Source organism: Lactuca serriola, chromosome 7 (assembly GCF_051521515.1).
Source record: "Lactuca serriola cultivar US96UC23 chromosome 7, Lser_US96UC23_V15, whole genome shotgun sequence".
Lineage (NCBI taxonomy): Eukaryota > Viridiplantae > Streptophyta > Magnoliopsida > Asterales > Asteraceae > Lactuca > Lactuca serriola.
Genome location: NC_136414.1, coordinates 201,362,348 through 201,388,066, shown reverse-complemented (window position 1 = coordinate 201,388,066; position 25,719 = coordinate 201,362,348). Strand labels below are relative to the sequence as shown.

The following is a 25,719-nucleotide window of genomic DNA, read 5'->3' as shown; positions in this document are numbered from 1 at the left end:
ACAATTTTGTCGATTTATAATTTATTTCAATATTTTAATCAATAACACCCGATGATCACATGATCAAGCAGATGCCATATCACCTGATTCCGCAGCCATTAGCCCACCACACAAATACTTCCAAAAAAAACATTATTTCAAAACTTGCCGTAGATGACACCTTACCACCTCTATTAACCTCATTTGTTTACTCCTAACACGACACTTTAATCTTCAATTACAATATCCTCCGAATCTTAATACAAGTCAAAATGTTGAAAAATCCCCAAAGAAAACCCAAATGACCAAACCTCTACAATATTTTCAGTCTAAAACCAAAAAAAAAATACTGACGAAAAACCCATCTTAGCAAATTACAGCAAAACAAAAATAAAAGTCAAATCTTTGAAACAATCCAAAGAACTGTAAAAATGAAGCCTGTGTTGATCAAGAATGGACCATAATCTCTAAATCTTTACTTTTAAGAAAATTCATCTTCGCAAATCCCATAAAACAAAAATAGACAAGTTAAATCTTTGAAACTATCCCAAAAATGTGAAATTGACACAAAAATTGATCAAGAAAAAACCCTAATCAGAAATCTCTACATTTTCCATCTAATCGAGAAAAACAAGAACCTCAATTTTGGCAAATTGCTTAAATGCAACAAAACACAAGTCATATCTTTATAACAATCTCAAAGAAAAGTGAAATTGAAGCCAAAATTGATCAATAAGAAACTCTAATCTCTAAATATCTACTTTTTTTTTTTCCATCCAAACGAGAAAAGAAACCTTTACTAGAAACCCATCTTTGCATATTGCCTAATATTATTTTGTGCATGTGAGAATTTGAACATTGTAACTCCTATATGGTAGCCAAATTGAAGCCAAAATTGATCAAGAACAAACGCAAATCTCCAAATCTCTACTAATCTTTCCATCTAAACCAAAAAAGAAACCTTTACAGAAAACCCATCTTCGAAGAATTGCATAAAGACAAAAATATACAAATTTACAAACCATATATACCTCCAACCCCTCGCCCTAACCTCCAAAAAGATCAAGTTTTTCAAAAACAAAAAAGAGAAAAGAAACATGCGAATTCTTCAATGAGCTTGTGTCAATTAGCCCGATCCCACACATCTGTAAAGGTCATAGTCGATTGTGATGTATTATTTGATGTTAATAACGAATGTTCTGCATTATCAGAACCTGAAGATGTAGTAGTAGTATTGAATATGTTCTTTTTAGGATCATGATTTGCAGTCTTGTTTGGGGTGCTTCTGACCTTGAGATCCATGAAATCTGAAATAAGACCCGGTTTTGTAATCTTTCCCTCATCAATTTCCATCTCACCAGATAACATTTTGACCACGGTTGACATCACGGGTCGAAGCTTTGGATTATCTTGGGTGCATAAAAGACCGATTTTTAAATATTTACATGCCTCTTCTACATCAAAATCACCGTTTAATTCCGCGTCTATAAGCTCTATCAATTCGTTTTTTTCATAAAGATCCCACGTCTGTTACATGAAACACAACAAAATTAGACTAACCCATGTGGTGTTTTCTATTTTAAATCAAGAATGTCATAAAGGGTATCTTTTTGTCCTAAAAAAAAGACCCTTTTGTGACATTCTTGAATTCAGATTTAGACTATAACCCAAGTGATATTTTCTATTTGAAATCAAGAATGTGCATAAAGGGTATCTTCTTGTCTCGAAAAAGACTCGTTTTGATGATCTTTTGAGGTCAAACATGATGAGGATTTTAGAAAATTGTTTATAGGAAAGATTGTTTCTTTAATCAAAGAAAAGTATAAAACTAACTTACCCTTTCAAGAATAAATTGTTCTTCGATTGGCAATAGTGAGTTTGTGTTGCATCTCCCACTGACAATTTCAACAAGAAGTACACCAAAACTATAAACATCAGCTCTACGTGTCAACTGGCCTCGAATTGCATATTCTGGTGCCAAATAACCACTGCCACAATCATACCAACACAGATTTAGTGAATCTTGATGACAATAACAATATATAAATCAAAAACATGTGTCTTATGGACTTAATGGAATAATTCATAATCAGAAAGTGTACTTAATGGGAAAAAAGAAAAGAAAAGGAAAAAGGGTCTTACATTGTTCCAGCCACACGCGTACTGACATGTGTCATGTTTGCAGGGATGAGTTTTGCAAGACCAAAATCCGAAATCTTGGGTGTTAAATCTTTATCAAGAAGAATATTGCTTGCTTTAATATCCCTATGAACAATATGTGGGCGCACTTCCTCATGTAAAAAAGCAAGGCCTTTAGCAATTCCTATGCATATCTTACTTCTTGTTCGCCAACTAAACTCTAAAGAACTATGCCCATTACCTTCAAAGAATATAAAAAAAAAAAAAATTCAATCTTTTTAGCGAAATGTAACTTCAACACTAAAAATTTAAGGGAAAAAGACGCTGAATTTGTGAAATTACCAAGAAGGGTCTGAGCCAGGCTGTTATTTTCAAGATAATCGTATACTAAAATCCTGTGGTTGCCCTCAACGCAACATCCACAAAGCTTGGCTAAATTTTCATGCTCGATATCAGAAATCAATTTGATTTCGGTTAAAAACTCTCTTGCGCCTTGTTTTGATTCAGCAGAAAGAACCTTTATAGCAGCGTCTTTCCCATGTCTTAGTCTTCCCTAAAAACGACAACGTTTTTTACACATTAAGATTGATAACGATAAAGTGCTTGAAGAAGAAAACACACACAAACACACACTTACCCTGTAAACGGGACCAAATCCACCTTCCCCAATCTTGTTGGCGGGACTGAAATCATCAGTCGCACATCTTAGTTCCTTGTAGGTGTAGAGTTTAAGGTTCTGAACTTCGGATAATTCTGTTTATGATTAAAGAATTAACAGATTAGAAACTTTTATATGTGCATTAACAAGATTAAAAACTTATAGATCGATGATTGTTTCAAGGTTTACCATCTTCGAATTCATAAAACCGGCTAGTTGGTGGGTCTGCACTCCGGCGAAAGAAGAAAGAGAAACAACCCATAACCTATTGAGACACCGATTTCTGATTTTTGCTTGAAGAATCTTTGGTTGATGCTTCTGGATTTGGTATCTGTTATGTACAAGTATTAGTATCTAGAAATTGGATCGCATCAACGAAGAAAAAAGAAGCGAATCAGCCCCTGTTCTTCAAAAACAAAAACGACCTTTTTGATGTTTTTATGTAAAAATAACAGTAAAAGCAATATCATTTTCGAGAAATTAAGCCATATTCATAAGCTAATCTTCAGAGAACTCCATGATTGAAATGCTAGCTGAAACACCCACATGCCCTTTCGAAGTTCGATTAAGAAAACGACACTCGAACAACTCAAACGAGGAAGATAGAACAAAAAGACATAACACCGACTAGATAACACAAATTAGGAACATAAACCTAACAAAAAGTAGCAATCAAGAGCAACCCAGTATCGGAAATTACCTCAGAAGCAATCGATTGAAGATTGGATTATGGATTGATGTGGGTATTTCAGTTGAGAGAAGGTAATTGGGATTTGGAGCAATGGAAGTGTGTGCCCCCTTCGGTTGTATATTAATCAAAGTTTAGGAAGTCAGCTAAGTAATGCGATGGATCTTGATATCTTCCTTCCTGGAATGAGCTTAATAATTCTTCTAGTTCTCTCGTATGGAGTACGGAGTGTGAACACACAAAGGGTCATGAAACGAATTCCCCCTTTAAGAAGTATGGAAAGTCAACGTGAGGGTTGATTTTCAAGATTTGAACTCATACCTGGCCTCATTGTCGTCGTATAGTGAGGAATATTTGTTGTTTATACCTTTTGAGTCCCTACACTTATATCCGAATACCGGTTTTGGTTTTTATGTAAAAAATACTTTTTGCTTTTTATTCCTTAAAATCACGATTTTGTACCATTTTTTAATGTAAACGAGAGAAAAACCTAGGTGCATTGTTTTGTACATTAAACGTTGATTTTCCTTTTGTATTTAGATTTAAACAAATAAAACTAGTTATCCCATATTTAGCCTCTTTTATTTATCTTCAATCAAGTTGTTTTCAACCTTGGTTAACTATGCATCGAGTATGCATAAAATAATTGAAGCGTGAAATCAATTGTGATCCGACTAAAAAACGGTCCCAAAATCCCACTTGTATAAGATTTGGTTAAGAACACAATGAACATACCCTTGTATAAGGTAGGTCAATGGTTGCTAGGGGAGCTGAATTTATAGTCATAAAGTCTCATCATTCATAGCAATTTCATCTTTATGATTTTTCAGAGACAATTCATATAGAGTTATTTGAGGTCTCATAATCATATTGGATTCGATTTTAAAAACAATCATGTAATGGGATACATAAATAGGTGTTGGGAACAATTATTTATATCATTTTTAACTAATTTTATTTACATACTTAGGAAGGAGGGAGTCATTCCCTCCCAATCCACCGAACTCATTGCCACATCATTTTTTCTCTTTTATTTTTCTTCATTTTTTCCAATCCACAACATACGGAAACTTTATCTTTTTAAACCAACTCAATCCATTTAATTAAAAAAAAATACAAAACAACTAAGGTAAAATTTTAAAACACATGGTATAAGAGAAAATGAGAGAGATGATGAAGTGGGTTAGTGAAACCAATTAAACAATCTATTGAAGCGGGAGTGATACTGACGGTAACTCTATTGCTAATTAAGATTTTACCTTGATTGTTTTATATATTTTTTTAATTAAATGGGTTGAGTGGGTTCAAAAAAATAGATGTTTCCGTGTGTCGTGGGTTAGGAAAGATGAAAAAAGAAAAAATAATGTGGCAGGCAGTGGGTTCAGCGGGTTGGGAGGGAATGACTCCCTCCTCCCTTACGGATCTGTAATAGCTATAGTGCTTTTGGTTGATAATTATTTGTCTACTTTGAGTTTTCTTATCACGATGATGGAAGTAGTATAGTAGTCAAGAAACGTTCACAATTCACATTTGCCTTAGATATCATTTTTGTGCAACATTTTTTATCATGTTAATCCATTTCTTTTTTGATATCTTCTATAATACCGTTTTTACGTGAAACAATTTCATTTTATTTTTCAGCGTCTTTTTGGTTGACTTATTCTAAGCTCAGTAGTGAAGCCAACATATTATTAGGCCTCATTGGTGAAAATTTTACACCACAATAAAACCCTCATGACTTGGGTTAATATTGTAGAATGTGTTTAGAATATCATCTAGGTATTTGCAACTCATTTACAAGCCTTCTTAAATGATGTAAACGTCATTTTTAAGCCAAATAATTACTAAAGCTAGTATTTTAACTTGAGTTCGTATGAAAATAACAATATTTCCATCTATTTTATAGACAAAATTCTTGTAATTTTATAGCGTTAACATAAACAGCTGCGTGTAAAACTATATGGTTCACTATTTACATTTAACCGATGAGAAATGAAAAAATTTAAAAAATAAGCTTTAAAAATCTTGATTTAAACATGTATTTCTTTTGCAAAAACGTCAAGGTAGTTCACTTTAAATATTTAAGATGGTTTACAATTTTTATGTATGTATAATCTTTTATAAAAAAAATATATTAGGTTGGTCAAGTGACCCACATTCATCTCCTTACACTACATGAACACTGAATAATAATAATAATAATAATAATAATAATAATAATAATAATAATAATAATAATAATAAGAAGAAGAAGAAGAAGACTAACCAATGTTCAAGAATAAAATTTATTATACAAAATAATTGGTTATTTATTATTATCATTTTACTAAACACATTACTTTCTCATGTGACCATTTATAATGTTATTTTTATATCGGTTATAAACCATCCAAACAACACACTACTAATTTAGGAAAGAAAATATTGAAAAGGTCTTCAAATAGCTAACAAACTAAAAAATGTTATAAAAAGTTTTAAATTTTATTATAGTAGATAATATTTCAATTTTATAATTTTGGCCTATGTTTTAAATTTTATTACGGATTTTGTCAAAACTTTTAATTTGTTATAAATATCGTCCAAACTTATTTTTTATAAATTTGTTTTAAAATTAGTTTTTTATAAATATATTTTTTTGAACTTCTTTTTCAAATTTTAAACTTTTTTGATAACTTTTTTTTTTATTTCTATAACTTTTTTTGCAACACACATAACACTTATTTGAAAAAAAAAAATTACAATAATATTAAAACTTTTCTTATAATTTTTAGATTTTTTTATAGATTATCTCCTTTTTATATTTTTCTTTACAAAAAAATTATAAATTTGGTTTATACTTTTTTAATCCATTAAACTTTTTTTTATAAGTTTTTAAACTTTTGTTATGTATAACTTTTTTACATATTGTTAAATAAAGATTTAAACGAAAGTATTTATAAATATTGTAGAAAGGAATAAAAAAAGTTATAAATTTGATTTATAATTTTTTTAATATAATGTTTTAAACTTTTTTATGTATAAATACTTTTACATATTCTTTAAAAATTTTAAAGGAAAACATTTTTAAAAATTGTAGAAAAATTATAAAAAAGTTTGAAGTTTTGAAAATTTTGTAAAAAAAAGTTAAAAGCTGTAAAAATTGTTGTAAAAGAAGTTATACAAAATTATAAATAAGCTTATAAAAGTTTTAAACAAATTAAAAAAAATCTTAATTTTTTTTTAAAAATGTCTATTGTAGAAAAAATAAATTTGTTAAAGAAAAGATATATTATATTCATAACAAAATAAAAAATTTGGATCAAATTTATAACGAAATTTATAATCTTGAATAAAATATAAAATTAAAACGATATGTATGATATAATAATACAAAATATTTTTTTTGGATTTATTGAGGAGTTAAGAATAATTTTCAATAATTTTTCTTTTCCTAAAAATATCATCCCACTGAAAAATAAGAATTAACGTCCTGTGCAACAAGTAAAAGCAGTTGGGTGGGGCAACGGCGGGTGACCGGTCTCTCCAAATTGATTGAAATGCGCGGCGTTGGGTTAGTCAGTGACGCGGTCACACGTACACAACATGGGGCCCACCGTCAATTAACTCACTAGTGATTTATAAAATAAAATAAAATAAAAAAAGAAATCAGTAATAATCTAGAAATCACTGTCTAAGTCGGTCTCAATTATGTATGATTTTTTTTCTGTGTCTAAATATATTACAATTACTGTGTTAAGACTTTGGGTTTCATTATACTTTTGTTTTAATTTTACAATTGAAAAAAAAGTTGACTAATTAAAAAAAAAAAAGGAAGAAAGAAACTAAAGCTAGAAAAACCCAATTTCAATCAATTTTTTCGATTAAATACGAATTTTTATAAATTGTTTTTACCTTTTTAAGATAAAAACGGGGACCTCAAACCGTGCTCAGGCCTTACCACTTGAGATCCGATCCAAGTTATTCAAGGTCAAAAGTCAATTATGTTTGCTTGGTCAACATATCCCACAATGTGGACACCACTATTTTACTATTTTTCATGTTCACTCTTGCCTCTTTCCTAATAAGAAACTCTTAATTTGCACTTTTGTTCTTAATATGTTTAATTTTTAATAAGGTAAGTTGGAGGTAATCAAAACAGTTAATAATCAGTGGTCCATCCATTTTTACCAACTTGTCGATCTTTTTGGTTATATTAATGTTTTTTTTTTATATTACTTTCACACACATGAAAATTCTATTTCTCTTATTGTTTTCAATCCATTCAATTTCTTTATATATTTATTTTTTAAATTAAATACTTTTTAAATTAAAACTAAAATTAAAAATAATATCTCATCAAATAAACATAAACAACTATAACAGTGAAAATAACGATGAAACGACAATAAAAATTAGAACAAAATAATTAAAATCTTAAACATTTAGACTGAATTTTTAAAATATCTCCGACCGTGTGAAAAATCTTTTATATAGCATTCGTGATACTCATTTTTTATTGAATTTTAAATAGACCTTGGAAATTCTGAGAACACAAACACCTATCTTTTGGTTGAAAATTAATTGAAATGGGTAATTTTCGTTTGTATATCCCTTCATTTAGAGTTAATTTGATAAGTTGAAAGGTCCGACCCCCTACTTGCAATTTAAAGTTTTTCAAAACTCACACCAAAAAACCATTAGCTCTTTGTTGATTTCAATGTTTATTATCTTCCAAAATGCCAATGTAAGCTTTTACCAACACCATTTTCTTTTGTTCATACTGTTTTTTGGATTTTTGGCGTTGTGTTGATTTGTCGTTTGATTCTTGGATTTGGGTGATCGGAGGGGATTGACATGATTAACATCCATTTGAAATTGAATTGAAATACAGTTGAAGAAAATTGAAATGTAATCAGAGAGAATTAAAAAATAATGGAAGAAAGTTGGGATAGAATTGTTGAGAAGATGTGGTTTTTAACGTGGATGAGAATTGTATTTATAGTTTTCAATTGTCTTTTTTTTTTGAAAATTGACCACTGGTATAGAGAGAGTATAAAGAGATAAGTGTAACAGTTTACCTAGCTCGTTTCTTCTCCCAAATAGAGTACCACCTGAGGTTAAGCTGATGTAGCCGGCAGTACCGCCTCCAAACTAGGACTTACCCTGTGGACGGAGCCTGTTCCACTCCGTCCACGATAAGATTGGATATTAAGATCCTTTTTACTTTGCAAAAATCATTACCATGAATGAAAGATCTCATCAAATTGAAAATAATATAATATTAAAATTTTAAAACACGTATGTTGTAACATTCATTTCAGGTGAGTAATTGTCAAGTTTAACTATCAGATGCTCCACCTGACAACCTTCCTTCGCTGAGAATGGGTTGTAGTCCTTCCGCTTCTACTAGATATTGTCATGAAAAAAATAAAGAACGTGTCTTAGGGAAGTTAAACCCTAAGGCTATGGTGAAGAAACCCATCAATATAGGGGAAGAAAATTATTTTCTAAGAAATTTCCAAATTGGGTGTTGGTTCCACTATAGATGATGATTTTGATTCAGAGGAATTTTTAAAGTAAAATTTATGAGTTTTTGGAGGGTCACGACATGGTGGAGGTGTCACCAGGACGTGGCATGTCCATAGGAAACACATCATATTTAGCAACCACGACATGACTATGTATTGGCCACGACATGGTAACTGCTTATGGGCAAAACCTAAATTTTTGGGCTTAAGGCCCTATTTAAAGGAAATGATGGCTAGGATTTCCTCCACCCTCAACCTCTATCACATCCTAAAGCCTTGAAGCAAACCCTCATCCCTTATTCTCCATTTTTTAAGTTCATTTTGGTGTTCTTGGTGATTCCTTAAGGAAAAAGCAGTCTCTTCTGGTGTAGAGATCCTTTTGGCAAGCTTAGGAATTCATTTTGAGCAACTTCAGGACCTTTATTGTAGCACCCGGTTCCTGGTACGTAAATCTTATGTGAGTATTTCCCTTCTTTTAGCCTTGGACTCGGCGAGTCATAGGTCCGACTCGCCGAGTGGATGCGGGACCCGGGACAAGTTTAAGTTAGCGACTCGGCGAGTCCATATCCTGGACTCGGCGAGTCACAGCTGTTGGATGAAACCCTAAGTTTCAGGGGTTTGCACCCTATTTAAACGACTTAACTGCCCCAAGCCAGCCCCCATTCACCCTTAGAGCCCTGTATCTCTCTCTAGTCTCGCTTTCTTGTGAGTTTGAAGTGTTTTGTGGTGTATTGAAGTTTCTTTGAAGGAAAAGAAGAGGGAATCAAGAAGAGGAGAAGGAGGCCAAGCATCTCTGTGTCATTCCAACGTTTCCCCTCTGTTTTTAAGCTTATAACTCCATAAAAGTCCTTTTTGAGCCATTTCCAAGATTGTGAATGCTTGAGGGTTTGTAATAAGTCGATTGGCCTCTAGATCTAGGCAAGATTGAGCTCCAGGAGCTCAGATCTGTTAGCTTTATGGCCCCATGTTGCTTGTTCACCCTAGATCTACCCTTTTGAGGTATTTTGAGCCCTAAAATCCATATTGGTGAATATCCACACGTAATGGCATGGACTGGAATCGAGCAAATCTGTCTATTTAGTGGGTGCATGGCAACGACTCAGCGAGTCGTTCATGTGATTCGGCGATTCTGTTCGCGAGTCTCCGAGTTTGTCCCCTTTTCGTAGTGTCGAGTGAGCAGTGAGTCACGGGGTGTGACTCAGTGAGTCGGAAGCTGAACTCATCTATGGAGGTACTCGGCGAGTCAATGCCCTGACTCGGCGAGTTCAAGGCAATCTCCTTAGATCAAGAACAGACTTGACGAGTTGTTCATACAACTCGGCGAGTCTTAGCATAAGTGTTCATCGGATGAAGATGAACTCGACGAGTTGTTCATACAACTCGGCGAGTAGGATGAAGGACTTGAATATCAGTTTAGAAGGAGAACTCGTCGAGTCGTCGCCTAACTCGACGAGTAGGAACGCGATCCAGGACAATCGTTTGGGTGGTGACTTGGCGAGTTGGAAAGCCAACTCGGCGAGTCGGGTCAACTGAAAGTTGACTATGACTTTGACTTAGGGCATGGTCAGGGGTAAAATGGTCATTTTACCCAAAGGTCAGTGAGCAGTGTTTGATTGAGTATGTTGTGGGAATTGCAGCCGGAGGATTTCCGGAGCAGCAGCAGCAGCAGCAGTAGGCAGTCAGTTCCCGATCAGATCAGCAGCTACTTCGAGGTGAGTTACCTTCCAGTAGCGGTGGGTCTACGGCCACAATGTCGGCCCACCAGTAGGAGTTGTATGTTAGATGATTGTCTTTGTGATATCATCTAGGTTTGCTACTACCTGATATGTTGTATGCTGGCATGATATGTATATGTGATAGTTGTAGAGTTCGGTTGTTAGGACCGAAGGGTAGGTCAGACACCCCAGATACGTCTGACAGTATGTGATGATACGTTTGCATGCTAGCTTGTTATGTTATATGAGATAAAGGTAGTACGAGGGGACTAGTCCCCGAGGATCGGTTGTTAGGACCGATGGGTAGTCAGCACCCCAGAATGGCTTGACATGGGTAGTCAGCACCCCAGAATGGCTTGACACGGGTAGTCAGCACCCCAGAATGGCTTGACACGGGTAGGACGGCACCCCAGAACGGCCGTACCGGGTAGTCAGGCACCCCAGAATAGCCTGGCAGTATGTGTGTTCTGTGTTCGTATGGTATGTGGTACGATGGGGGAACTCACTAAGCTTTGTGCTTACAGTTTTCAGTTTTGGTTTCAGGTACCTCCTCAGCCAGGGGAAAGGAGCCGGCGCGGTAACAGCATGTCACACACACACTCTCCGGTTTCCGCATTTACGAGCTTCACTGGGATTTGTACTCCGATATTTTGATTGGGTGTATGAATTGGCTTTTAGACATGGTTCACTTTGTGTTATGGTTTGATCAAACAATGTTTTTAGTTATTAATATTTTCTAAAGTAATGTTTTAAAACAAAATTTTTGGTCGTGAAAATTGGGTCGTTACATTTATAAGTCTCATTTTTCTAATCTTGTTGGTTAGCCTATTCTAGATCTATGCTTAAATGCTTTTTCTTCATATCCATGATGTTTTGAGTGGATGGATTCAATAAAGCGTGTAACTTTATTGGTCCCTGAGGTCCCTATATGGTTAGATGCTCCAAATTGTATGGAGAATCAGGATCAGGTCCCTAGCACTTGTACAAGTAAAGACCACGATTTTGCCCATGGAAAGGTGTAAGAATATGATTTGGCCCACAACATTTACTAGGGTTGAAATAAACCTGCTATATTATGTATGATATGTGGTATTTTAGGAAACTCATTAAGTTTTGTGCTCACAGTTTGTGGTTTAAACACTTCAAGTACTTCTAGTTCCAAGGGGAATAGTCTGGCATGATTGCATCGCATTCACATGAGATTTTATATTATGAATTTGTTGCTACTCTGATGTTATTGGACATACTTTTGATACTACCACTATTTGAAAGTAATGAACGAATGTTGGTTGTTTAAAAACAAAATTTTATCTAGTATTTTTGGGACGTTACAATATCCCTACTATCGGTGGGGTCGAGTTACTTTGTACATTGATTCCACTCCAATTATTCCTCCCTTGAAGGATTTACATCACGAAATGATTTGATTAGCCCTATCTTAGTTTTCACATGAGTAAAAGGTGTTAATCGACCTTTTAAGTATGAAGCTTTACTTGCTATAGAGTAGAATGTGTAATGGTAGAGGTTTAGACAAGGAGGTCAGGGATGATGAAGGTGGTGTATGGGGTTGAAATAGGGGTGGTAGAGAAAGAGGTATATGAAGAACGATTAGGTATGGGCCTATGGGGTGAGGTGGTGTGTTTTTTAATTTAATATTATCAAAAAATAAAAATAGGTAAATTAAAAGAAAAAAGACATCAAAAAGTATAAGATAATCTTTTTATATGGATAAGGACCAATCGTTCAAGAAAATAAAACCACGAAGACCATCGGTATGACGTTACCCTTAACATGGGGGCGTTGAGAGGGGGGGGGGGGGAGTGGGCAGCTGCATAGGGCTTAATTTTTTTATTATATATTCTATATATTTTTATTTAAAAATAAAAATTTATAATTACGATAAGGAACCTTTTTTTTCTAGCTTGTTATGGGTCTTTGAGAAATTTTAATTCCTCAGACCGGCCCTTACCCTTGACCCTTAAAGTGAGACTTTTGATAAACCATAGGACGAATTTTGAAATTTTGTCGAACTAAAAAAAAAAAAACTTGAATAATGAAATGAATTGACAAACGTTTCTTAATTGTCATGAGTGATACTATATACACCCCGTTACTCTTGTAAACAAAAAGTCAAACATAAATTACATACTCATCTGCTCATACAGAAGTACCACAAACAATTGAGAAGATACATGTAGAATTCTCCATTATCATTTCGTCACAGTTTATATCTATGATCCTATGGTTCATAATAGAAATCACTAATATTCCTCAAAATCAAATTCTAAAACTTTTTGTTTACTCAACAATAAAATAACAGACATTTATTATTAAATCAATGTTATTATTGAGGCACAAAAGGTGGTTATAGAAAACAATAATAATAATAATAATAATATAATGACAACTTCTCCTTCCTCCCCTTTTCACTCAATCAAACAATACACTCGTGTTTTAATTTTAAATTTTAAATGATGGGGAAAGTTTTAAATCTTTAAATTATGGGTGGCTAGTTGCTGCAAAGGACCATTATATTATATTTTTGACCATCCATTTTTTATTCGCTAAAGTTGAAACATGATATATGCAAAGGTGGTGAAAATGACAGGTTGATCGGACTATGTAGCGGATCAAAAACCGGTGAAGGTTAAATGAGTAATTTTAGTTCGAGTTAAAACATATTAACCTAAATCAAGTTAATCTCCAAACGCTAATTCTTTTTTGACAATTTAAGAAAAATTAATATGTCAAGTATAAACAAAATACATTATTAATCTAATTTACTTATAAAATGCCTAAAATGTTTAGAAAATAAACAGGGGAAGAGAGGTTCGAACTATCAAACACAGGATTAGGGATGACAAAAAACCTCATATCCAATGGGGAACCCGAAACCCGCACCCGTTTTGACTGGGGAATCCCTAGGTTGACCCGGGATGAGGAATACCCGAATAAAAAAAATGGGGATGGGGATGGGGATGGGGATACCCTTAATCCCCGACCCTGGACCCGCCGCCGACATATATTAATATATAAAAATAATACAAAACATATATTTATAATATAGTTTATAATACATAAAATTTGATCTAAGTAACCTAACTCATTAGTAATTACTTTGTTGAAATTATACTTTTTGCTTTTTCTTTTATCTAATTTAAACTCGTGTATATATATTTTGTTCTCTTTGGTTGATCTATTTTACCTTAAATATCAATCTGATAATTTTTTTCTACTTAATTTTTCATGTATGTATTTAAATTTGATAGAAATTTTATTTATATTTTTTATGCAATTTATGGGTATTTATATATTTTATGAAATCTTTAAACTTATGCTGGTAAAATTGAAATATAAAGTTTTTTCTTACGTAAAAGTTTGCATGTTAAAAGAGAAAAAGAAATCCCCGTTTCCCCGTTGGGGTGGAGATGGGGGTTGTTTATATTCCCCGATGGGGATGGGGATAAGAATGGGGATTAGAATGAGGATTCGGGGATAGGGATGAGGATTGGGGTCCCCTGTGTTCCCCGCCCCCGTTGCTATCTCTACACAGGATGGCAAAAGCAAAGCAAACATTTTCCAATGGCTATAGCCTATATGTCAGTTTGAGTAAAAACGCAACACATCATGCAGTAATTTATTTTTTCTTATATAATTTGTAAAATTATATAAATGGTCTTGTGTATTGTGTAATAACAAAATTATATTAATAATCTTCGTATCCGTAAAATTTAAATATTATGCAAATGGTCCATGTATAATAATAAAATTATAGAAATAATCCTGTGAAACACATTAAAACAAAATTATAGAAATAATCTTACATAGTATAGTAAAAAAACTCATATGATATAAAGAGTTGAAGTCATATGCACGTGTCCTCGAAGGAATTAGCAACACGGACCACCTAAATATCAATCAAAGGTTAGACGTTAGACCATATCTTAAATCTATCAAAGTTTGACCAAAAGTCAAATTAGTCAAAAGTTAAACGGTCAATGTGTAGTGACTCAACTCCTGGTCGTGTCGCAGACATTAGGCGAAAAAATAGTCATAATTGAAGCTTCACATTGTGAACCTTTCTTGGTCGTGTCGTGCTTTTCAGATCATAACCAACTTCTTGTTAAGCACTTAATCTATTAAGAACAATACTCATATTCTCAAATTTAAATTAAACAATGATCTTTATGGATAAAGTTTCCAATTTTATCCATATCCATGACTCAGTCACTCAAAATCTCAAACCCTAATTCATAAAGACCCCTAAATGATATGATTCCGTTGCATGGGTCCAAGGGAGCCCAAACATGTACTCAAGTAACCCTAAAAATGCTTAGAAATCATCCTAAATCAAGCATAATGTTATAAAGTTCTCCCAACTCCAAGAATATCAAGACAGGGGACCAAAAGTGACCAAAACTTATCCACAAGCCTGGATCTATGGAAGAAATACATAATTAAAGAGACTTTCTGACTTACAATGGTCTAAAAACAATATAGAGGTTGGGTCTTCTTAGAAATAAACTCTACAATGCACTAAATTGTAACATCTTGATATTGAGGTATTTTTATTTTTAACCCTAAGTATGAGAATTAATTGCATTTTATCCCTGGATATGAGAATTATGGCAAATTAGACCAAAATGGCATTTTTGTAATTTTTGGATGTCACCATGTACATTGGGCGTACGCGTACGTACCAAAATCCCAAACCCTAATATTTAGGGTTTAGACCCTATTTAAGCATCCTTAAGTCCCAAATCCTTTTTCTTTCACCAGCCTCCAGTCCCAATTCGACCTTTGCAAGCCCCAATTCATTTTTGAGCATTATTGAGCCATTTGTGTGCGTGTTGGTGTTTATAAAGGAAGAAGAGGGAAGAGAGAGCAACTTAGAAGCTTGGAACAACCTTGGATCTGGAAGTTTTGCACCCTCCTACATCTCTAGAGGGTATAAATTTCATACCTTGAGGCTTATTTGATTAGATCTAACTTGTATGATGTTATTATGAGCTTTTGTCCCCAATCAATGATGCTTTTTAGTATGACATGCTCTAGACCCAAATGGTTTGTCCTTCCAAACATTTTGGAGTGTCTAAGGTCATAAAAATGTAATCTTGATTGTTAGTTTCCCTCCATGCATGAGTTTTAGTGTCTTAATGAGTTAAGGGGTTAGGGTTTTTGTTGTTGGGCACTTAATAGCCATGCAAGACCATAAAGTTGGAAACTTTTTGATTATGGACGTTAGTTTAGGACTAAATCTAGAAGTTGGACAAAAGAGTTTAAGGATTAAGCTTTTAATAAGAACGAAAAGGAGTCAGTCGCGTATGTTGGGCGTACCAGATGGTACGTTGTGCGTACATAGTCAACATCTCGTGTTTTGGTCAAGGCCTCAGTATGTCCTGCGTACAAGTTGAGTACACCCAACGTACTTAGCTGAGTTGACTCGGGTTCACTTATTGACTTTTTGGCATTTACCAGGATTTGACCTAGGTGTATTTTGGGTATTTTGAGTTGTATTTGGGGTAAATTACACGAATGGTCCCTATGGTTTAGGGTAACTTACGTGTTTGGTCCCTAACTTATTTTTTTAACTCGAAAGGTCCCTACTATTTGTTTTTGTTACACGCTTGGTCCCTATCTTACATAAAAATTCTATTTTTCCCTTGATTTTTTAATTTATTTAAATAAACACACCCCCAACCCCACCCCATCACCTTACCTTACCTACCCTACCATTTTTCCCTATTTAAATAATTGTATTTTTACGTAAGATAGGGACCAAATGCGTAACAAAAACAAACAATAGGGACCAAGCGTGTAACAATAACAAACAGTAGGGACCTTCCGAGTTAAAAAATTAAGTTAGGGACCAAACGTGCAAATTACCTCAAACCATAGGGACCATTCGTGTAATTTACTCTTGTATTTGAGATTGGTCACTATTTGATGAATAGGTGACTGGTAGAGCTGATATTCGGAGCAGAGACCTATTCAGCTATTTGTTCGGGCTGAGAGGTAAGTTTTCCTCACTGTACTTATGGGTCGAAGGCACCAAGGCCGACCCATTGGAATTGGTATCTTGTTTTATTGTGTGTTGTTATGTTGAGATATGGATTCATTGGTTATGTGGTTAGACTGATAGATCTCTAAGACTACATGTGTTTGTTGATTATTGTTTGATATTGTATTGTCGACATGTTATGGTTCGTTGGGTTGAGGCAGACTAGATGCAAATGAAGGCCAAGACCTAGGGCGACCTGGATAGACCGAAGGCCTGCATGGCAGTCCAGTCAAGCCGAAGGCCCAGAGAGCGGTCCAGATAGACTGTAGGCCCGGTGAGGCGGTCCAGTCAGGCTGAAGGCTTATGTAAGCATGTTGTTGTTTGTATGGTTGTGTGTGGTCCAGTCAGGCTAAATGCGTGATCGTGCACATCGGTTTTTTATTGGATTTTGGGATACTCTGACTTACGAGTTATACTTTTAAAACAATGTTTTGTAAACAATTTTGGTGTTTTGGTTGTTTTTGAAAAACAAAAAATTTTACTCTGATTTTTGGATGTTACACAAATGCTCATTTCTTCACCAAAACTTACTCAAAACTATAGAACACAGTAAGTACACTAAAATGGGCTAGCGTTTTCACTTTTAGAGGCAGGGGCTAAAAAATTAGAGCAAACCTTAAATGTTACCTTCTTTAAATAAGGTCCAAAACCCAAGACCAATGTTTTGGGATATGGCAGCCACATGTCACGACCCACACCTGGTTGCATCGCTACTTATCAACATGGCTTGCATTGTGAAAATCAAAGCACACTATCACGACCTAAGTTTTTAGACGTCTCCACGACCATCTAGAGTACGCTGGAATAATAAAGAACAATCAAGGAGTCCCTAGAGATATCAAGAATATCCTACGAGACCCTGGAAGACGTTAAAATATTATAGAAGTCTTTGGTATAAGATGGAACGATCCAGAGTCATTGGGAAGACATTAGACGAAGCTAGAATGACTCGGAAGACTTTTGAACGATCTAGAACATTTTAGATAATGCAAGAGTGACTTAGATGATGTTGAAACGCCCTAAAAATCTCTAGGACATCGTATAATAGTACGACATATTTAAATCTTACAAGCTTCGAATTATAAAAATAAAAAAAAAAAAAAAAAAAAAAAAAAACATGGGGAGTCCGCCCAAATAAAAAGAACATACTAATTGCCATATGTTATGGATGCTTTGGAGTCTATAGAAGACAAGAATGACAATCTTTAAAAGATTGGTTTCTCCCCAACCAAAGTTGTTGATACTATAATTGCTTTGGTGTTTATGTGGTTCGAATAATAAGGGAAAAAATTAGAAGTGTAACCGGATCTTGGCATGTGTGTTTCTGTGAATGATTTTCTCGCGGGTTCTAAAATATAAAATTAAAAAAATTACATAATTAGGGATCCTCTTTAATTTAGGTTAAACGCTTATACGAATCACAGTCTCACACCTCGTTCATATGGACTATCTCAAAAAAAAAAAAAAAAACCGGGTTGACCCATGACTTTATGACGTTCATGAACCACTGAACTTGAAGTCAGGAACCAATGGCTTTCTTCCACGTGTCCACAGATTACGGGATGTTCATTATCACTCTAGTAGCCATAAAAACACTACTGTGTTTATTTATTTTTTGACGATAATGGTGCACAATCATATCCAAAACCAGACCACAGAAGAGTGACACGTGTCAGAATGGATATCACCGATTGTTTTTGCTTGATTAAATTCATAGACTGCCATCATCAGCTCCCATTCAGGAGTAAGATTTCAAGAAAACAAAAATGGCAGCCGCAGCCATCTCCACCTCTCTTAACCTCAAACCTTCTTCCATCACCGGCCTCCAGAAGCCGGCGGCGAAAGGCCTTCCTTCACTTACCAAAACCTCCTTCAAGATTCAAGCCAGCGGTATCAAGAAGATCAAAACCGACACGCCTTACGGTTACTCTCTCTCTCTCTCTCTCTCTCTCTCTCTCTATATATATATATATATATATATATATATACACACACACACACACACACACAAATGAAGTGATGATGTAAACGACGTGGTTTTGTTCACAGGAACTGGAGGAGGTATGCAACTGAGAGATGGTGTAGATGCATCCGGAAGGAAGCCAACTGTAAGCTGTTCGCTTCCTTGTGGCCTCATAACACATAAAACAATTAAACTAAAGAATACCGAAAATACCCTTTAACAGAGAAAAACGACTCCCATATATCATATGATAGAGCTAATGATGAAGTGTTATTTGTATTCAGGGAAAGGGTGTTTACCAGTTTGTTGATAAGTATGGTGCTAATGTTGATGGATACAGGTATAAATCAATAAGAGATAATTATAATTATGAAAATGCATATATACCTAGAGAGCTTGTAAATTTACAATTAAAATGAAAAACGATGTACATAAAAAAAAGTTGTACAATAGTTATTTTTTTGACTTTGATGAACTTATTCCACAGAAAGAGCTCTAAATAAGCTCCTATATGTTGTGGATGTTCTTAATTAATCCATTGGGATATATATAAATACCAAAATAAGTTGCTATTTTATGACCTAATTATTGTGGTAATCTAATATGCAGTCCTATCTATAATGAAGACGAATGGGCACCAAGTGGTGATGTCTATGCTGGGGGTAAGAACTAATTAAAAACTAAGAAAAAGAATCTATAGTTCTATACATCTTTCAAATCATGAGGTACAAGCCCTTGAAGCGTTCCTGCTTTAAGATCTTGTACCTTAATTGCATGGCATTCATTTTAACTAGTTTGTGGGTATAATCTTGTTTTTAAGGCTGAAATTCAAGAAATGTTGTCATATATATGAATGCAGGGACGACAGGGTTGTTGATATGGGCTGTTACCTTGGCTGGAATTCTAGGAGGAGGTGCTCTTCTAGTCTACAGCACAAGTGCTTTGGCACAGTAGAATCAATCTATATATGCTTCTGTATGTTTAATATTTCTTGTATTTTCGTCCATTTTATGGAATTGTTTAAGTAAATGTGTACAATATAATACATCAAATCTTGTTCTTGTTTACTAATTCCTATGTTTATGCATGCAACCAATTACGCTTGTATGATTTTGCCACTTTAATCTTTATTTTGCACTAGAAAAGTGTAGACCCTAAAAATCTTGGTTTGTTTGATTTGATCGAATGAGATTACAACTACAAAGATATAGGCTTAGAATTAGAATGGACATTTAACATGGAATAAGCAATATAATGGAATGGATATGTTATTCGATGATCATGTATTCATGTTTTGTGAAATAAAGTATCATATAACTTGAGTTACCAATGTTACTTGTTTTGTTAGAGTTATCATGAAAGTATTTTTTTTTTTTTGTTGTATTTGTACACTCATATTTATTTATTTAATTCACTATTTATACAATTATGATATGTTATGGTAGGTTTAGTCGGCTTTAATACTTATATATTCTAAAATGGTAGCTAACATTTTATTTGTATCGTTATTACATATATTTATTATTAAAAGTAAATAAATAAAATAAACATTAATTTTGTGCTTTCATATCTTTCTACATTCCCAGGGTCCACATACACACAATTAAATTGTGCTTTCATAACTTTTTACATTCCCAGGGTCCACATACACACAATTTTAATTGTGCTTTCATAATTTTTTACATTCCCAGGGTCCACATAGACACAATTTTAAGTTTATTTTATATCATTTTATTTGATGGTTAGCCTGAACAAAAAAATATTATAATTTTGTTTTGTTTTTTTTTTAATCTTTTTGTGCCTGTAAACAAAAATTGAGATTATACATCCAAAAACTTCAACTACTGGAAAATCATAATCACACATCAAATATATGAATGATATTTGCAAATTGAATCGAAGATGTTTCTTCATCCAAACCCAAAATCAATTGAAGAATTCACTGGAAATTCGTGTTTTCGTATCGTTAGACATGTCAGACACTTGTAAAATGTGTTTTGGACAGTAAACATGAACACGACACATAATTAATCTGTTACTTGAAATGACACGAATATACACATTTTCAACCGTGTTATAAGAAAACATGAATTTATAGACAAGTTGTATAATACCATTTTTTAGCAAGAAAAGCATGCATTTAATTCGTGTATATGCTTGTTGTTTGTCACGTGTCTATACATGTTGTATGTTACACAAATTTAATTAATGTCTTATACATGGTGCATGTTTAAACAGATACATTTGTGTTTGACACAAAACACAAATTTAGAATTCGTGTCAACACGAGATACAAATTTCTAAAACCCAATGTCGTGTTCATCTACAAATTCCTAAAATTCATTTTTAGCCAAGGGTGAAATTCAACTTTTTCTTTTTTAATTTTCTATTATATATAATTTTTTTGTTTACCAATGCTATTATATAATTATAATAACAAAGTTTTAATTTACAAAAATAAAAAAGATTAAACATAATAAAAAGAGAGCAAATACGGTTTACCTGGTCTTCTATAAGAAGAGAAGAAATGATATTACAATGGAAGTTTAAAATTACAAAATCAAAAGTCAATTATTGATAGGGAATTCACAAATTTGTCAGAAACTATTTTACATCTAATATGTCATTAGGGACACATTCAAAGCACACAAACTGGAAAGTTACATACATATAAATGTCAACTCAAAATTTAATTTATACCCACCATGTTTTCTCTCTTAATATATTAATAATATTGGGCATAAACCAAGGTTTAAAACATGTACGATTTTTTTAATGAAAAAAAAAGGATTACAAAATGTTTTACAATTTTTATGTGTTAAACATATTTCATTGTAGCTCTTCAAGTAATTCATCTTCTTCATGAAGTGGTGTTGAGTTTCGGGCATATGAAGTAACTGCTTGCCCATTTCCATCCATCATTGCAGACCTCACAAGCTGCATGACATAAATAATATTAATATTCCCTTTTGGATGGAATGGAATCAGGAAAGAATGGAATGGATTGGGTACTGGAATAAGTGATTACATTCCATAATCACGTATCCACGTTTCGTTGGTCTTTGGAAATATTCAAATAAGATGAATTTTCATATGAATATTTTGTATCATATGTAAATACAACGTATAGTTTTAACTTTTTAACCTTTATATTATCTAAATGCAATTAATGAATTCTTTATTTACAAGAATTATTAATAATAAATACCTTTTCAATCTCATCACAAAGAGGAAGGTTTTCTCTCAAATACTGCAATGCCCGATCTCTTCCTTGCCCCAACCTTCATGATAATCAAACACGAATATGAGAAATATATATATATATATATATATATATATATATATATATATATATATATATATATATATATATATATAAAGAGTTTAGAAGACAAACCTTTGATCTTGAAAGCTATACCAAGAGCCCTTTTTCAACACAATGTCCATCATTTCAGCACAATCTAATACGCATCCCTGTATATATAAATTTAATAAGTTTAATAAAATTATGCAAAATAAAAAAGATGAACATGAAACATACCAATTTGCTTGCTCCCTCTCCAAATATAATTTCAAACTCTGCTTGCTTGTATGGCCTAGAAACCTACACAACATATTTTAAAAAATGAAAATTTTGTTTTAAAATATAAAAAGCACAGAAAAAAAGATATTATTTACCTTACTCTTCTGAACTCTTACTCGAACCTTAAGCCCAATGTCCTCATCACCTTTGACCTGTGAAAAAGTCAACTCATTAAAAAAAATTTAAATGAAAATGGTATTAAAAAAAATTTATATATGTGCTTACTTACAGACTTTATCTTCCCTATAGGCCGTATTTCAAGTCGAACAGATGCAAAAAACTTCAAGGCAATACCTCCACTTGTAACTTCTGGATTTCCATAATACACTCCAATCTGATTTATTTTTTCAATTCTATAATTAAAAAAATAATAATAACATAAAAACTTTATTATTTAATGAAAGAAAGATTAAAGTGGAGAGACCTTGTATCTGATTTGATTAAGAAAGATAAGAGTGCATCCAGCTTTTGATGCATTCCCTGACATTTTACGCAATGCTTGACTCATAAGCCGTGCTTGTAAACCCATTTGTTGCATTCCAATTTCGCCCTTCATAAATCATAATATAAATATGAAACTTTAAATAATATGGGTCTAAATTAATGTCATCAATTTATGAAATAATAGTTAAAAGTGCACATCTTTTTTACTTGTAAAATTCATGATATTTTTATAATTCTACTGGTTACATATCAATTTGAAGTCAAAATAGGTGGGGGGTAAAAGTTAAAAGCAAGGTTAAAAATGTAAATATGTATAAGTAAAAAAGTATGGAGATAGATGGTTACTTCAATCTCAGCACGTGGAGTAAGAGCTGAGACAGAGTCAATGCAAATGAGATCAACTGCACCAGATCTACACATGCGATCTGCAACTGGAGGAAGAAAATTAAAAAGTTTTTATTAATTAATAAAAAAATAAAATTGAGAAATTAGGGTTTATTTAAAAGGGGTTTTTAGGGTTTAGTACTTTCTAGTGCCATTTCTCCGTTGTCTGGTTGGCAAACAATAAGATTTTCCACATCAACTCCTAATGCTTTGGAATATGATGGATCAAAAGCATGTTCTGCATCTACAAGCATTGCATTCCCTCCTAGCTTCTGAATCATTCATAAAAATTCTAAAAAAGATTCATTTTTTTTAAAAAAAAATTACAAGTAAAAAAAACCTGCACTTCTGCAATGGCGTGTAGTGCTAAGGTGGTTTTTCCACTACTTTCAGGTCCATAAATCTACAAAGCACAGAATGTTAATGTTAATATTAATATTAATATTAATATATTATCAGATTCTAAAAGAAAATTAGAAAACAAAAATGAATACCTCTACAATTCTCCCTTTAGGTAGGCCACCACCTAATGCAAGGTCTAAAGGAAGACAGCCACTTGGGAATGTTTCACTGTAAAAGCCATAAACTCATTTCCATAAATAATTCTGATTTATAATACAAGATTAAGATTGCAATGTCTTCTGGTTTTCGGTTCAAAAGCTTTTAGACTGTGGTTTTTTGGAGGGCATTTATGTCTTTTGTCCTAAATAAGAACATACACAAGAGCTCCACCAAGGCTGCCAAGTCTCGTCACGCTTCCTTTCCCGAATGAGTTGTTGATATCATTCATTGCAGCTTCCAATGCTTTTTGCTGCAATTGTAACATGCTGAATTTCTTATCATGCATCATATTACAATGTTTTTCCTACATATATCACTACTTGATGGAATCAAATTCTACTCGTGTGTTTGTGATTTCAGACATAGGGAATAATGGGCTTTTAGTTAAATTAGGTCACTACTATACAATTCTTACCTGAGTTCAGCTAAAAAGGATAAAGCACACAAGTTCTTTAAGGACATCCCTTAATTATACAACAATAGCTTTACTATTGATATGGATATTATTGGTCCAATTAAAGAGTGTATTTTCGTTTTTGGTAAACTTACAAAAAATACCATTAGATTTCTCATCTTTTAGGGCCAAAACATTCTGATTTGGGTATTATTGTTGTTGTTAACTGAATTGCAGAAAAGCACCACAATCGGGAAAAAAAATGTACAGATTCTTATGGCTACTGGATTCCAAATAGTAGCACTTTCGATTCTTAAAGGCAAAAAGAAGAAAACTATCAGATAACTAGAAAAGTACCAGATAGTTAACTCATATGTTGTGGGTAAGCTAAGAAAGAGGCGAAAATTCACAACCAAAGTAATCAAACAAGTTTATTATGCATCGCTCATAGTACTTATATATAAAGTGTCCTAACCATTTTAGTGCACTATTAAGCTATAGATTATGTTTTGTGGAAATTCTTTGAGGAAATTGATCCTAATCCTACTCAAAGTAAAAGTGATCGCTATAGGCTTAAGTACACACTAAAATTATCTTCAATCCATCATAACGGAGTGAGGATTAGAAGATCAAATATTCCACTCTAAAGCTTCATCAACTCCGTTCTACTTGTTATACAACTTATTTTTATCAAATATTCTAATCTTACAAGAACTTAGAATATTATACAGAACTAATATCTTCTAAAATCATTAATGATAAATGTCAATTTTGGGTCTAGCAAAATGCATAGCGATGTTAAATATCTAGCAAAAAAAAGATTAAAGAACATACCCTGTCCAGAAAGCTAGAATCAGGGTCAGATGAAAGAGCACCATTGACTCGAGAATCAAGATTGGAAATAACCCTTGTTTTTTTGGCGGCAAACAGAGATATTGAGCGGGTAAAATTAAGGGTTTTGGATTGAAAGGAAGAAAGAGGTGAAGGTGAAACGATGGATTGCTGATACGGCTGTAGTTGGGAACCAAAGCAATGGGGTTTTGAACAGAACACCATATCCATGGTGCTTTTAGAGTTTATACTGAACAGAATTTATGGGGAGAAATATAAATTATAATTTGAATTTGGGAAAGCAAAGATGGAGAAAAATGGTAAACGTAGGTAAAACAGAAACATTAGCAATGGCAGTAGCAGTAGCAGGGATGCTATAAAAGTTGGGCCCTATGGAAGTTGGGCCAACAATAGTGGCCTCCTTTAGTGGCTAAACAGTACAATGCCTCGTCCTAAAAACAAAATTGCATAATAAAAATATATTAATAAATTTGATAAGATGTCGAAACTTTAAATAGTAATCTTCATAAATGTTCTTTATGGCTTTTAGAAATATTTAGTGTCTAATTTTTTTAGGTCTTAATGTCATATAGAAGGTCTTTATGATGCTAACTAAGCGAATGCTTGTGCGTTGCGCAAAAACACCTATATAGTTGAAGTCTTTACAAATATATGATTTTTTTGTATATAACAATAATGTTGTTGTTAAATTTGATATAATAATTTGTATATACTAAATTGATATAATATATTGATTATTTTGAATTATATGATAATATATACATTTATTATAACTTCATAATTTCAATCGT

The 25,719-nt window shown here is 33.2% G+C and overlaps 3 protein-coding genes across 4 annotated transcripts; 1 reads left to right on the top strand and 2 right to left on the bottom strand.

Moving 5' to 3' along the window:
* Positions 1-895: 895 nt before the first annotated feature.
* On the bottom strand, positions 896-3,736 carry LOC145063452 (Protein kinase superfamily protein). Its single transcript, XM_079011059.1, has 7 exons — positions 3,477-3,736; positions 2,966-3,107; positions 2,756-2,871; positions 2,461-2,671; positions 2,122-2,359; positions 1,817-1,967; positions 896-1,506 (listed from the first exon to the last, which is right to left on the bottom strand). The coding sequence occupies exons 2-7, from the start codon at positions 3,036-3,038 to the stop codon at positions 1,102-1,104; spliced, it is 1,194 nt and encodes a 397-aa protein (XP_078867185.1). The 5' UTR covers positions 3,039-3,107; positions 3,477-3,736; the 3' UTR covers positions 896-1,101.
* Positions 3,737-18,463: 14,727 nt separating this feature from the next.
* PSBR (photosystem II subunit R) lies at positions 18,464-19,781 on the top strand. Its single transcript, XM_079011060.1, has 5 exons — positions 18,464-18,670; positions 18,797-18,855; positions 18,995-19,050; positions 19,320-19,372; positions 19,570-19,781. The coding sequence occupies exons 1-5, from the start codon at positions 18,514-18,516 to the stop codon at positions 19,662-19,664; spliced, it is 420 nt and encodes a 139-aa protein (XP_078867186.1). The 5' UTR covers positions 18,464-18,513; the 3' UTR covers positions 19,665-19,781.
* Positions 19,782-21,331: 1,550 nt separating this feature from the next.
* Positions 21,332-25,265, bottom strand: RECA1 (recA DNA recombination family protein). Of its 2 annotated transcripts, none has more exons than XM_079011058.1 (13): positions 24,911-25,265; positions 23,841-23,932; positions 23,616-23,691; positions 23,468-23,524; positions 23,264-23,393; positions 23,083-23,168; positions 22,718-22,843; positions 22,523-22,627; positions 22,389-22,445; positions 22,252-22,314; positions 22,108-22,184; positions 21,919-21,991; positions 21,332-21,647 (listed from the first exon to the last, which is right to left on the bottom strand). In XM_079011058.1, the coding sequence occupies exons 1-13, from the start codon at positions 25,136-25,138 to the stop codon at positions 21,540-21,542; spliced, it is 1,278 nt and encodes a 425-aa protein (XP_078867184.1). In that variant the 5' UTR covers positions 25,139-25,265; the 3' UTR covers positions 21,332-21,539. The 2 variants fall into 2 exon arrangements, with proteins under 2 accessions (XP_078867184.1, XP_078867183.1); XM_079011057.1 differs by having other exon boundaries at positions 23,462-23,524; positions 24,911-25,264.
* Between the last annotated feature and the right edge of the window lie 454 nt (positions 25,266-25,719).

Coding starts and splice junctions, on each gene's coding strand:
- PSBR (XM_079011060.1), top strand. CDS start 18,514: ATGGCAGCCGCAGCCATCTCCACCTCTCTTAACCTCAAACCTTCTTCC. Junction 19,051..19,319: donor GCTAATGTTGATGGATACAG/GTATAAATCAAT, acceptor TCTAATATGCAG/TCCTATCTATAATGAAGACG. Junction 19,373..19,569: donor TGGTGATGTCTATGCTGGGG/GTAAGAACTAAT, acceptor ATATGAATGCAG/GGACGACAGGGTTGTTGATA.
- LOC145063452 (XM_079011059.1), bottom strand. CDS start 3,038: ATGGGTTGTTTCTCTTTCTTCTTTCGCCGGAGTGCAGACCCACCAACT. Junction 2,672..2,755: donor GATTTGGTCCCGTTTACAGG/GTAAGTGTGTGT, acceptor TGTCGTTTTTAG/GGAAGACTAAGACATGGGAA. Junction 1,507..1,816: donor AACAATTTATTCTTGAAAGG/GTAAGTTAGTTT, acceptor TTCATGTAACAG/ACGTGGGATCTTTATGAAAA.
- RECA1 (XM_079011057.1), bottom strand. CDS start 25,138: ATGGATATGGTGTTCTGTTCAAAACCCCATTGCTTTGGTTCCCAACTA. Junction 23,394..23,461: donor ACGCCATTGCAGAAGTGCAG/GTTTTTTTTACT, acceptor TGAATGATTCAG/AAGCTAGGAGGGAATGCAAT. Junction 22,315..22,388: donor TAAGAGTTCAGAAGAGTAAG/GTAAATAATATC, acceptor TATGTTGTGTAG/GTTTCTAGGCCATACAAGCA.